The sequence below is a fragment of the Tripterygium wilfordii genome, chromosome 22, assembly GCF_013401445.1.
Source record: "Tripterygium wilfordii isolate XIE 37 chromosome 22, ASM1340144v1, whole genome shotgun sequence".
Classification (NCBI taxonomy): Eukaryota; Viridiplantae; Streptophyta; class Magnoliopsida; order Celastrales; family Celastraceae; genus Tripterygium; species Tripterygium wilfordii.
Window position 1 is genome coordinate 2,981,371 of NC_052253.1, and position 13,729 is coordinate 2,995,099.

General features: G+C 36.0%; 2 protein-coding genes across 8 annotated transcripts; one reads left to right on the plus strand and one right to left on the minus strand.

Moving 5' to 3' along the window:
- On the minus strand, positions 1-2,937 carry LOC119990790 (transcription factor BHLH089-like). Of its 4 annotated transcripts, none has more exons than XM_038836885.1 (6): positions 2,184-2,935; positions 1,680-1,883; positions 1,423-1,488; positions 1,126-1,194; positions 959-1,030; positions 1-500 (listed from the first exon to the last, which is right to left on the minus strand). In XM_038836885.1, the coding sequence occupies exons 1-6, from the start codon at positions 2,457-2,459 to the stop codon at positions 354-356; spliced, it is 834 nt and encodes a 277-aa protein (XP_038692813.1). In that variant the 5' UTR covers positions 2,460-2,935; the 3' UTR covers positions 1-353. The 4 variants fall into 4 exon arrangements, with proteins under 4 accessions (XP_038692813.1, XP_038692814.1, XP_038692815.1 ...); XM_038836886.1 differs by having other exon boundaries at positions 1-482; positions 2,184-2,934; XM_038836887.1 differs by lacking the exon at positions 1-500 and adding an exon at positions 665-862 and having other exon boundaries at positions 2,184-2,937.
- Positions 2,938-5,324: 2,387 nt separating this feature from the next.
- On the plus strand, positions 5,325-9,864 carry LOC119992071 (hyaluronan mediated motility receptor). Of its 4 annotated transcripts, none has more exons than XM_038838686.1 (11): positions 5,325-5,490; positions 5,607-5,651; positions 5,735-5,833; positions 5,932-6,042; positions 6,848-7,022; positions 7,154-7,210; positions 7,362-7,498; positions 7,612-7,671; positions 7,755-7,832; positions 8,222-8,297; positions 9,797-9,864. In XM_038838686.1, the coding sequence occupies exons 1-11, from the start codon at positions 5,419-5,421 to the stop codon at positions 9,835-9,837; spliced, it is 951 nt and encodes a 316-aa protein (XP_038694614.1). In that variant the 5' UTR covers positions 5,325-5,418; the 3' UTR covers positions 9,838-9,864. The 4 variants fall into 4 exon arrangements, with proteins under 4 accessions (XP_038694614.1, XP_038694613.1, XP_038694615.1 ...); XM_038838685.1 differs by lacking the exon at positions 9,797-9,864 and adding an exon at positions 8,711-9,039; XM_038838687.1 differs by lacking the exon at positions 9,797-9,864 and adding an exon at positions 8,375-8,484.
- Positions 9,865-13,729: the final 3,865 nt, after the last annotated feature.

Genomic DNA, 13,729 nt, shown 5'->3' on the forward strand with positions numbered 1-13,729 from the left:
GAGCAAAGTCTGCATATGATGTAGTATAAGAATAGGAAATTTATAATCAGTATCATTCTTTTACAAGAAGAATACCACTTGTTTCTTCAGTTCTGTTCAGGTATCACAACAGACAAGGTCACGAAGCCTGCCACAGGAAACATCCGGTAAAAGAATGATTTTTAATACACATACAAAAGAAGATGCTAAGATATCAACTTTGAGACAGCAATCACAGCTTCATGTCAGATGTCGAAGGTAGAAATATGGTTTCCGTTTGACTTAAAATATAGGGGTATGATTTTTCACAAACACTGAGGAAAGAAGCATCGTCACTCGATGGCGTTATGAATGATTGACAAGGGTTGGCCGGATTACGTTGTTCTCTCAAAACCACCTCCAACCTGCATATGCAGCCATTCTGGAGAAGAACCACGGTTGAATTCCCTTGTAGCTTGTGAACCAAATGCCATACCACCAGTATCAAATGTTTGCTGAGCAAACTGTAAGGCCCCGTTGATCTATGAGTACACGATTTGTCAAAAGACATGTATCAAAAGAAATTTTCTATTGAGAGAGCGAGAGAGTGCAAAAGTTGTAATTATGTGAAAAAATAAACTGATCTTGAAGCATTAATTAAAATATTTTATCCATCAAGTGGAAAGTGCAGAATAGCAAATAAAGCAAAGGGTGCCTAAACTTCCCATTGAGTTGGGGCAAAACAGGTATATGTACTGTCATGGTTGGTCAAGAGTAGCACACCACCCACAGCTATCATCATTCTTAATGGAAGTTTAGGCACTCACTTTCTCTTATTTTAGGTTACTTTATCCTCAAGAACTATGTGCCTAACAAGCAAGTTTGATGAACTGCTTAACCTGAACTTATGTACGAAAAAGTAAAAAAGAAAGTTGCAGGTAAAACCTATGGAGACAAACCTCAAATAATAAACTCATAACAGCAAACAGAGTTAGCTTACATCTTTAGGATGAAACGCATCAATTAAAGGAGTCGTCCTTGAATTCACTGCTTCAAGCTTCATTGAGAGGAACTGCAATATCCGGCAATTTTTAGGGATTATATTTGCTACCATTAATTATGTACTATAATAATACACCAAATCATTACCAGAAAGCAGAATCATACCTCGACCTGACGTTGTAACGACTGTATGTAATTAATAATCTCGTCGAGGACCAAGGCTTTGCCAATAACCTAGATGTTAACCCATCTCAGAAAATACTTGTAAGATAAACCATACTAGTCTAAAACACAACATAGGTCTCAACACCATTCATGTATATACGTTAGTAGACTGCATTAAGAATGTCATTGAAAAGACGATTGATCATTCATTATTTCAAGGAAGGCTAAATTTAACAAAACTGCATATACTTTTGTATGATATCAATCCACAGTATAAAAAAAAATCCAATATCATACCTTGTTGCAACCAGGGACCAGATCCTGAAGAATTTTCATCCTCTCACTAATCTTTTCTCTCCTAGCCTGTCCATGAAACGGTATTAATTAATAAATTCCCTCTGATAGCTCCCAGTGTTAGTCAACGGTTACAGATTAGCATAAAATATTTAACTGTAAGGATCCTTGGATCTAAAAATCGAATCTTTAACCAAGTTTTGACCATAGTTATTAGGTATTCAAATACGTGTAAGTCTGCGAGGATTAAAGGAGATTACTCTTTCTGCTAGGCTGTGGCTATCAGTGGCTTGACCCCTTCTAGCTCGTACATGGATGTAATCTTGTTTGGGTGGTTCTGGAGGTTGAGTATTTTGTTTTTCTGAAGCCTTCCCACCACTGGTTTCTGCTTTGGCTTTTGATTCACCAGTCTCGTCTCTACAAGCTGATGATTTACGCCGTTTCCCATTGCATTCAAAATCATTCTGCCCAATTTAGAATCCATAAAAATATCCATAAATCCAACTTGATAGAAAAACCAATCTGCATATTAATAGTTAATTACATTCTAGATCCCATTCTACAAAAACCCAGCTGGAGATTCAGTTTATACAATCAAGCTTAAAGATGAAATTTTAAGTAAAGCAAGTATTCAACATATGAACTTCTATTGAATCACGATTGAACATAAATCAGTTGGAAACAAACCACGCACTTCCAAGTAAAGCAAAAGGACAGAGAGCTTAAACTAATGCACAAGAATCAACATTCAAATAAAAGAATACCACACTATTGCCGTTGCCATTGCTAGTAGAGACGCTCTTCGCCGACTCATCCTCCGCATCACGCCGCTTCCTTGAAATCCCGCCGCCACCTCCACTATTAGGCCCTCTCGGCTCTGCCATCAGCGGATCACTAACACCCGAAACCCCAAACTGCTCCAGCCCAAACTGAACTCTCCTCATCGCCGCCTGTCCAATACCACCGCCACTGATGGGAAACGGCCAGATCTCCCCTAAATTGTAGGACCCGTCATTCATCATTGCGTGTGGATCCATCATCCAAACACTACCCGAATTCAAAACCAAATCCAAATAGTACCAGCTAAAATGACACTACCATGTCATTGCCAAACAAGAGTCCGCCCAGGACAAGAGGTCGGAATTGGGCTCCTTTAAGTAGCTTTCGAGAGGAAGTTACAGGATTCAAAGACGGATACAAATGGAAATCAGAATCAATAGAGAGAGAGAAAGAGATAGAGTAGCGGCTCTGTGTTAGTGTGAGAGAGTTTGTGTGATCTCCTTGAACAGTGGAGGTTGGTGCTTACTGTGCCACCACCACTCAGTTTCTGTAATCGACGGCGACAGACTCCTCGGGTTTCGCAAACGGTCACTTCCCAGTTCCCACTGGAGCTTCTCTCGCAGCGTTCCCTGCTCCCTGTCTATATTTGTATGCCACCTTTACTTATAGACCGTCGATTCAGTTTATTCTATTTTGATCAACTCTGATGTGCGGTAATGGAGGATATATAGACGGAGGGGTATTTTTGGGCTTTTATAAATATGGGGGGTCACGGTCACACACACATAGCTTTAGCTAGGCGCAGCAAGAAATCAAGACCAAAGTACAATAATATCCAAAGGACAATGAAGGGGATAGATAGAGAAAGACTTGTCTCGATTTAAGATATTTATATTTAATTAATAATTGAATGGACTAAGTTTGATTAATACATGATCTAATTAGAGATTTTCAATCATTAATTGACTCTAATGTATGTGTAAAGTTGTAGATAATGATGGTTTCAGATTTTTGGATTTAGGATTATATATATGGACTAATGTCCCGTACACTGCCTGTGATTCATGTCACTTCAATTTGTTTATACCTTTGTACTTTGTATATGATAAAACAGTGTCATTTTAACTTAATAAATTAAAAAAAAACCTCAAATAAAATATTATTTATCCTAAACACATCGATATCTAATTCAATTTGATTGGAAAATATATGTTGAGTGTTTTAGCTAGCTACACAATAAATTGGGCTACACTGACCTCTGAATCTAAACTTGGATCGTTAAGCCTGCATTGACGAAAAAATTTCATTGACAACAGAATAAATTGTGTCACAGCTCAACACATGACTACAAAGATATGTATTGATTCTGGTTGGAATAAAACTCAATATCTCTTGAGGCAAAAAATTTACTCAGTTAGGATTCTATTTAACTGGACAGATGTGTACTGGCCTTCGACGTCTTTTTGAAATAGTATTTTCTCCATTTGTAATAGGTGTAGTTAGGGCAGGGACTCAGGACTCTACCTGATTTGGTGCCAGCAACAAATGCAAGAAGAGTACGCATGCCATCCTTTGCTTTCAGTCAAAACTCAAAAGAAACAAAAATGGTGGTGGATGTTGAAAGCCAAGTACAGGTCATGCCAACCCTCCTTCATTCCCTCCTTCATTCGGATGGGTCTTATCTATATATAAATATAAATAGTTAAGCATATACAATAATCACTAGAAAGACTACTTCACTTCTTACTCAAGATGGATGTGCGTACTACAATTTTCATTTCCATCACCAATATCATCATTTGCCCAATCCAACAACGTGAACGTGGCAATCACAAAAAAAAAAAAAAAAAAAAAAAATTCTACATGTGCAAAATGCTTATGTTGTGTGGTAGATTGAAGATTGTGTACGCTTTTGGGGCATGGACTTGTACGGATTAGTTATTCACGAGTCATTATCATTGGTACTTAAATCTATGAAAACACGTCTTCAATGTGAAAGGAGTTGGACTTTTATCTATAACCCAAGTGAATTATGTCAAATCGATGTGAAATTTTAAATATTAACACCACTAAGTACGTTATGAGAGGGATTTTGAACACCATTAAGTATTTTCTAAACTCCAATCGATGATTTTTTTCAGGCAAATTGGCTTCTTATTTATAAGCCTTTAAGTTGGAGTTTGAATGTTGGAAACGATTTCAACCTCAAGTATTAACCCATCAACAAATCAAAAACAAATATGTGATTAGTGTCCAAATTCAAATCTCTCTACTTGTTTCTCAAAGTATGTTAAACAGTAGTCAAGATTAGGTTAGATAGAGTTTACCTCCATATCAAGGATGAAGATGAAAATGGTGGAATGATTGAAAGATTTCCATGACAAGAGTTTGATAAGTGCAACCCTAGTCACCTCTTTTTGTCTCTCTCTTGTGAGTGTCACATGGGAACCACACACCCCCACGGACCACACCCATTTGATACATACACTATATAGAATCATAGATAGCATACTAATGAGCTTGGGTCAAAATAGAGAAAAAGAAGGTTTTTGGTCAAATGGGTTTGCCAAAACTTTAATATTAGAATATACCCACAAGTCTCTCTTACTAAATTGTAAACTTTGTCCATCTCATTATGTCTCTATATACTATACTACCATATGAGTTTTTTTTTTTTCTTTTTTTTTAACTGAAATGAAGATTCGAACCCTGATCACTAGGGTGACACATATCATCTTTATCATTTCAATTAATGGCTCGGGTATACCATATAAGATACTTAAATGAATGGACTATAATCATGCTAAGTCCACATAGATATTCCAACATTGAAACCATAAAGTAGATTTTGCACAGTTTTTTTTTGAAATACTACAAAATTACGTTTGTGGTTGGAATCAAATATTGGGTACACATATGTCTAACTCAGTCAATTGCCAACCAAACAAACTATCGTTGGTAGACTTTGCACAGTTTGAAAACATAATAAAAAATCAAAATGTATTGTGAGAAACCACAACAACAATTTTTAAAAGAACCCTCTTATTCTTTCACTAGAATAAGTTAATCCATTAAACCAAACAAGTATCCTTGTTACCCAAGAAATTGATTTCCCAAAACTGCAATCGTACAGTGTAGCCCAGCCGAAGTTGCTCTCGAATTCTGAAATTGACGCTTGAAGAACCCTTCAAGCTTTCAACAACAACGTTTTGGAGGGAAATGGAGTTGCTTAAGTTATCCAAATTCAAGCTTCAGCTTCAATCCCTAGTCACCGATGTTAAATATCTCAGAGTACGATTTTCCATCGTTGCAGAGCTTTTCTGATTTTTTTTTTCTCTCTCGCTTTCTCTTCGTTACGTTTTGTTTTCTCGTCTCTGATTTTGACTTGAATGTTTGGGAAATCTTAGGAGAGAGAACGCTCGTCCACCGAACAAGTCCATATGCTAATCCAGGTTTTACTTTTATATTCATTCTCTTCGTTTTGATTTTCTCTTCCTTGTATAGTTAATGTTGTAAATACGATGTTTTTATGCAGAAACAGAAGCAAACCGAGGAGGAATACGGTAGGAAATTGCAGGAATTGGAAGAGGTGTTAGCTTCGTCAAACGAACTGTGTCGAAAGCTTGAAAGGAAGGTTTGTGTGAATTTCACCTGTATGTTTGTGAAAATGCTCGAATGGGGGTCATAGTGAGTCCCGTTCAATTTGATCACGTTGCTTGTCTGTGATTGCAGGTGAATTACCTACAAAATGATAATGTGATGCTTGAAAACAAGCACATGGAACTGAAGGGGACTATCCAGAATCTTTTACAATCGAGGGAGAGTTTTGTGAATGTTTACGAGGTCTTTATTGCTCAATCTTTGATCTTTTGTAAGTATATTAATTGTTCTATTATTTTTGAGAAAATGGAATATGCTATGCTTAGAGGGTGGAATGGGACTTCATTTCTTACTAAGAATTATGGTTGTAGAGTTTTTGGTCCAAAGCCTATTCGGAGAGGTAACAATCTACGTTAATTGAGGAATATCTTCTGTAGCTGAATCGTGTACAAGGAACTGATATTGTAGAGAAATTTTATAGTTGGCATTCCTGTGGTTAATGAAAATTTTAATTTTTTCATGGTTGAACTGTTTTTCTAAATAAAGGGCAGAATTCCTTTGTTTGATTGAGCCATTAGGCAGTAGGTGAATGCCATTCTGCAGGTTTTGACAGATTTTTTTCTTGTGCTTTTTTCGAGCAGTGGTACGCCAGTTACTCTTCAAATTTTCTAGCTTTGTAATTTTTTTCTTGACATTTCCCCAATCTTTTAACTTTGTTCATTCACTTTACAAACGTAACATTCATCTGTCAACTCATTGTTTCACTTAGACGATGCATCCATACTTCATTTAAGCCTTTTCTGAACACAAAATCGAATAATATTATCAGACATTGGGGGAGTGCCATCCACATTAGATTTATTCCTTTTCCTCCCAAGTATGTAATCCTGGGATCTGTAAGAAGTTTTTGTCATTGTGGCTTATGAAAAATTTGGGAACGGATAAAGCCTCATGTTTGTATTTTCTAACCATTACAGACTTAGAAATATGATCATGATTATTTTGTCTTCATCGTAACATAAGTTACTGATATGATACTTGTGTACAGGAGTCTACTTGTGAGATGAGACGTGCAATTGAAACCCGGGATCGACAGCTTGCCATTCTATATGAGAGGATAAACTCTCATTTATCATTATTTGACTCAATAGAAAAGGAGGCATTTTCTATCAAGGAAGTTGTTGATAATGCACAATGCCTTGTCACTGAGAAAGAAGAAGTAGGCACGTAGCTTTCTGAACTTTACTTGTTCCAGGTCTACGCTCATGTTTAGATTATAAGCATCACCTGTACTTTGAGTTTTAAAATGTTGGATTTTTTTTTGGGTTTCATTCTAACACTGTTCAGTCTGCAGTGGCTGGACTAAGGAGCAGAATGGACGAGATATCAGCATTTGAAAAAACATTTGTTGGTAATTCCATGGTTCTCGGCTCTCGCTTTTGGTCATTATTAAAGATTTGCAGAAGGGTTGACCATATTTGCAATCTGATGATTTCTATCAGTCACCATAAGCTTTTAGCAATTCTGTTGGATTATATTGAGAATGAACCCTGTTTATGCAGAAAAGATTTGTGACCTGGAAAATAAACTGAAAAGCAATGAAGACGAGATTCGAAGGAAGGATAAAATTGTTGCTGAGCTAGAATTACAGTTAGAGGCGGCAAAAGTCAGCACCACTTTCCATACTCCAGGAGAAGAGATATCCATTTACTTAGTGAAGATCAGATTACTACATTTTAAGATATCATAAAGGCTTCTGCACTTTCCTTTGAGAATTCTTCTTTAAAGTGTTTTTCTCTTGACAAGCCTTACCTGCAGAAAGCTATATCAGCAAAGGATATGGTCATACAGAGTTTAATTTCTGACAAAGAGGTTCGAATTTGAGATTGCTGATTTTTAGCCAGATTCAACTTTTCATGCCATTAGTTTGTGAACTTCTCTCAAAAATACTTCAGGCACTACATTTTCAAGTGGGAAGTTTGGGAGCTACCTTGAAGAAGATTCAAGACACTGTCGCAAATATGAATGGTGAGGTGAGAACAATTTAATACTGACTTTATTGCTAAACTCAGCTGAAGTCTGAATTAAAGAGTGTGGGATCAATATTTATGCCTAAGAAATTTGCCGACATTGAGATAGTCTTTAACTATGAGAATACTGGGTTTTAATTCTGATTTTAGTTTCCGTAAGTCTAAAGACAACTGACTTTAGCTCGACAATTCTAAGGCATGTGAGGGCAGGAGGCATAATGGCGAGATGGAAATCCTATTCCATTTTTTACAGATGTGACATCTATTATTACTATGGTTGATAGAACCTCTATCGTGTCACTAAAATTCTTAGCAGAAACTTTGATGGATTCCTGTGCAAAATTGCTCTTCAAGTACTCCTACCTTAACATATAATGTCTACTTGTGCATAGGATAAAAGCTCAGTGTTGGTGCAGCATTTAGACTTGAACTGCCCAACAGCGCATGCAGACACGTCAGAAGATCCAGGTGAAAATCTTGTCTAGCATCATCCTTTTTCAATTTTTGGATAGCAGTGTTCTGATAATGAGATATTACTCTTTCAGACACCTAACCTTCAGGCACTGTGGTGTATGCCAATCTTGTTTATTATATTCAGATTGATTTCTCTTCCTTGTCATAACTTCTTTAGCTGCATTTCTTTAAAAGAACTCTGTGCTCCTAAGTGGCAGTTTTTTTTTTTTTTTTTAAATATTTTTAAAAGAAACAGATATTCATGGAATGAAAGTGTAAACTGGGTTGGTTTCTTGCTCTTTTAAGAGTTATTCTGTCCAATTATTGTTTACTCGAAATGCTAGGGTCCTTCATGTTCAATTGTTCATGGGTTCTATAGTTTACTATTGTTGGGTCGCTTAGCGTTGTTTGATACTATTATTTTGTAGCGAGAACGAACTCATCGGCCCAACCTTTTCCCTGGTCGTCGTTTAGTGATCTAACCAAGAAGTGGATATTATTAGGGCCTTGTGTTAAGTTCGCTGGAGTGAACTGAACTGAAGTGACGGAGATTTATTATTAAGGTGACCCTGGTCATTTTTTTCAAAACTAAGAATATCGCATCGCAGTCAATGGAACCAGGTCAAAGTTCATTCGGCACATTGTCAATAGAACCGGCCAACCCGGGAAAAAATGGTATTGGAAATGGAAGACCTGTTCATAAATCCAAAATTTTTTTTGTTTGCGCTCGTAACTTAGAAGAAAGAATATGTATGGGATTGTCAACATGTTCCTCTAGCATATCATAACCAAGTGATTTATAAACAAAGTTCAGCTTTTCACACATCAATAAAATTTTTTCCTAGGCTAAGTATCATTAAGTGCGATGATCTAGAAAAATAAAATCTTACGGGTTTGATATATCCAAAGTGAGTTGATGAACTTAAATCAGATAATATTATTAGTGTATTTGAGCTATGAATTTTGAAAATCAAACTAATTAATCCATTGGATTTGCGATTTTTGGGAGCACGAGAATAAGCTTGATTGATTGTGAGTACAAAGTCAATTGATTCCGTTCCACGTTGATCTGTCTCGAATAATTCTCTAAGAAATCCAATTTCTTTTTAAAAAATCAGAAATATTTAATATTTAGCATGAGAAATTCAACTATATATTTTTTGCTAGGAAAAAAATATCAAATTTATCGTAATAAAAAATTGAATGCTTTGAATTTATATTCTACCGTTTATAATTGCCATGTCTTTGTCATGTTAAATTTTATTTTTGTTTCGAACAAAAAAATATCTTTGAATTTATCGAGCTAAATATTATACATTTATTATTTTTCGAAAAAATTTCGAATTTCTTTGATGCAACAAAAAATTGTGCCGGGTGAAGGACCAGTGCACTGTCAGCAAAGGTTAGGCCACGGCCACATAATCTGCATCCAGCTTAGGTTGTTGAGGTCTCCATGACGATGAGTGGATAGTCCGTGAGCATTGTTAATAATTATGTTGCCATTTTCCATGCAGGCAAACCTGAACAGTACGCGATGCAATCATTTCAAGACTAGCAGCCATTTTTTAATGGTGCTTGATATAAGACCCGAGTCATTAATTGAAGTGATAAAAATGGTGTGTATCATTATCACTTGATGATTAAGATTCGAATCCCCTCTTTTGTCTTTTTTTTTTGTTTATAAAAATGGTCCCTGCCTAGAAAATGCGGATCACAATAAATAGGCTAACAGCAGTTTTTAATTGAATTTTATTAAGTGAATCCTCGTTAAAAAAAAATAATGTGAAAAATAAATAAATTCAACTCTAACTGAGGTTGTTTATCAGCTTATAGGGTAGAAAAAATAGTGTCAAGTTGGTGACTACTATGAAAGAAAAAAGCCTAAAAAAGCCAATACATATCAAGAAACACAAAGTAGGCAAACAGTGGTAGTGCGGCTAACTCACCTGCAACATTTGACCTTAGAGTTGCAGTCACTATTGAGTGAAGTGAAATAAATCTGGGCCCCCTTGGGCCTCCCCTAAAAGGCCTATTAAGGGGAGAGAGTGCTTGCTTCTATATACAGGCACTTTGCCTGATTTTTAACCGATGTGGGACATAAGTCCTAACACTCTCCCGCACTCGTGGACTGGGTATCAAAGCCCTAGGCCCAACGAGTGGACTTCTTATCGGGGACGAGCGCACACCTGCTCCGATACCATGTTGTAAATCCACACCCCCATACACACCAACAATATTGTCCGCTTTGGGTTGTCCGGTTCCCGTGGATACATCGGGCCCGCACGACTTTGTTTCTCCTTAGGCCCAACCCACTCAAGCCTAGGAAAAGGCCTTGTTGGTGGTAAGAAGTGGGCTTGACCCTTATAAAGAGCATAGTCACCACATCTTTAACCGATGTGGGACTTTTACACTCCCCCGCACTTGTGGGCTGGGTTATGCCAGACCCAACAAGTGGAGCAGAGGTCATGTCCAACAGGAACGAATTGCCCGCACTTGTGGGCTGGGTTATGCCAGACCCAACAAGTGGAGCAGAGGTCATGTCCAACAGGAACGAATTGCTCCGATACCATGAAATAAATCTGGGCCCCCTTGGGCCTCCTCCTAAAAGGCCTATTAAGGGGAGAGAGTGCTTGCTTCTATATACAGACACTTTGCCTGATTTTTAACCGATGTGGGACATAAGTCCTAACATGAAGTTCGAGTAGATATTTTTTTATGTCAATTAAGACATGAAAACTCCTCCTTGTCCATTTTTCTTTCCTTCTTTGATACAGTGAATTTGAGATCATGGTCCAAGTCGTCGTTTTGACGAAAGAGAAACTATTATTAACCACATGAATAAGTGCAATGGACCCACTTTAAATAATCGAGAATCACATCATACTATTTTCATCTTTCGGACAATTGATATCATCCTAAACTCGAGCCATCAAATCATCGCGCACATAAATTTTCTACCTAACGATAAGATAAGTCCAAACCCCAATGCATGGTCACAAGAGTATGAGTTCATAAGGATTTGACAAAAGTGGTTAATAGTACTCTTTGAATGTTGAGATCCACTCGAGTCTATTTTTAATTGGTGTGGCCAAATTGACTAATATATTTTAGCAGGGTGCAATGTCAAGGGACCTGTCGGCTGTGAATAATTAATATTATTAGGATTGATATTTTGAATAATTAATATTATTAGGATTGATATTTTTAGGTTGGGAATGTGATTTGAGGAAAATCCTCACATTGACTGACTACAACAATGTAAGGTGATAAAGTGGAATCCAAACTCCAAACCTTAATAAGGTTTTTGGGTTGGGATTTGATGTTAAATGTGTATTTAGTCGGTGGTTATGAGTGCGACTAAATTTCTCTGTTTGGTTTATTTAAATTTGACACCAAAATTTATCTATGATTTGTTCATCTTTCACGATCTCCTAAAATATATTTTTCTGCATTATTTTATTCGGGACTGAAGCCATATCATTAATTATTCGTTCAACAGTCTAATTTCTCACCAAATTATGGGATGGTGAGTGGTCAGTGGTCACCCATATTATCTAACACTTTGTGTGTATATGTAACGATGTAAAATGCACATCACTTTTTAAGGATGTGAATAAATGAAATGACAAGTGGAGTTAATTGTTTTGAGAATCACATGTTATAAATCAATGGTAAAAGAATGATCCGCATTTTAAACCCACCACCATAAGAAAATTCCCCTCTCTCTGTATATATAATTGTATAAAACACTTGAATTCTAATTATTAAATTCATTAATAATTATTTTGATACAAAACAAACAATATTTTAAAAATAATATATTGTAGTTATTTATCAAAATTAACAAAGAATATTGTAATACCTATGTGGTCACGCACTGATTTTCGGCTCAACTTATTCGTTAGGTTGAAAATTTCTATGAGTGTGTACCTTATGGCTTGATTTTAAGCCCATATCAAATGTTCATAAGACAAACTTATGAAGTGTCATTCTCAGTTTAAAAAAAATACTATTGTAATTTGAATATATATATATATAATATAATATAATATATGTATATATATTGTTTCATGACGTTTCATAATTAAGCAAAAGTATTTCGAATCAATATTGTATAAACAAATAAAAATATATCCGTGCAACACTGTAACGCACGGCCTAATTATTAGTATTCATATATCAACTTTCTCTACCAACCCAATATCAATAAATCTAATTGGTTATGCCTAATATATAATTAGTATTCTAAAACAAACAAAGGCAATGACAGTTGCTTTCAAACAGATTTTTTTTTTCTTTTAAAAAAAGGAAACAAAGCTGTAGGTGAACCATATAAATATATATATATATATATATATATATATAATTGTTGTATTAACATGGTAGGTGTTACCATCCATGGCCTCGTGTCTCAAAGTTTGATTATTGTACTTTCGATGATTGTTCTGTTCGTGTCCAAAAAGCAATAATACAAAACCAACAAGGAAAGACTACAAGCTTGTACTGGCAAGGGCCCCTTTTATATTTACCACCAATTATATATACATACGAGATATTACGTTCCTCTGGCGGTATTTTTTTAATAGGAATGACCCTACATAAGAGTTGAGACAATTACAGCCATTTCCCTACCTATCCTAAACCACTTTCAAAAGTGCTAAACTTCCGTATAATTATTTATCCATAAGTATTCATAATTCTGACAGTTAGATATATATGAAAATAATAAGAGTGTGCAATAGTGTAATAAAGGTTGAAATAACGTATTAAGATGTCAAAACAATTATAATAAAGGTCTGTGCATAACTGTCGAAATCGTCAGAAAATCTCCGACTTGGATCTTGTTGAATTTTTATTTTCCGACAACTCTGAGAGCAGATTCCAACGATTTTAGTTTGCCACAGATAATTTGGACGCTCTTATAAAAACAATACGAAAGAAGTCTAGTTCGTTGAGAAAATAATATAATAGGTGACCGATATAATGTAATAAGATAGTGGAAATAATGTGATAATTCTAAAAATTTGGTAGACAGAAACAACATAAGAGTCAATTTTATACCAATTTTGCATTGTGGTCCTTGAATTGGAACCTCCTCCTTATCTCACAAAACCAACCACAAAAACAATTTCCTAAACAACAAAAGGAAATTTTATCTTTTTCCTTTCCCACTAATAGAAATCTTCATGTGCAAAGGTGTAAACAGAGAAAGTTCCACGTACTGGACTGGATTGCCAGAAAACCCACACGTTCGTTCGGGTTTACATGGCATTGACAAGTGGAACAATCTGGCCTTCTCACTCGGTGGGCCCGTTCCCGACCCCACCACTACCAGTCCCATTTAGATGCCGTATTTACGCAAACAGCCACCAACAACGTCAACAACTGCCGTCACTGCGGCTCCTCTCTTATTTAATATTGACTTGATATTTTAAATAAAATTGATT

Coding starts and splice junctions, on each gene's coding strand:
- LOC119990790 (XM_038836885.1), bottom strand. CDS start 2,459: ATGATGGATCCACACGCAATGATGAATGACGGGTCCTACAATTTAGGG. Junction 1,884..2,183: donor ATGGCAACGGCAATAGTGTG/GTATTCTTTTAT, acceptor TAAATTGGGCAG/AATGATTTTGAATGCAATGG. Junction 1,031..1,125: donor CGTTACAACGTCAGGTCGAG/GTATGATTCTGC, acceptor CGGATATTGCAG/TTCCTCTCAATGAAGCTTGA.
- LOC119992071 (XM_038838685.1), top strand. CDS start 5,419: ATGGAGTTGCTTAAGTTATCCAAATTCAAGCTTCAGCTTCAATCCCTA. Junction 5,491..5,606: donor CCGATGTTAAATATCTCAGA/GTACGATTTTCC, acceptor GGGAAATCTTAG/GAGAGAGAACGCTCGTCCAC. Junction 7,499..7,611: donor TCCATACTCCAGGAGAAGAG/ATATCCATTTAC, acceptor GACAAGCCTTAC/CTGCAGAAAGCTATATCAGC.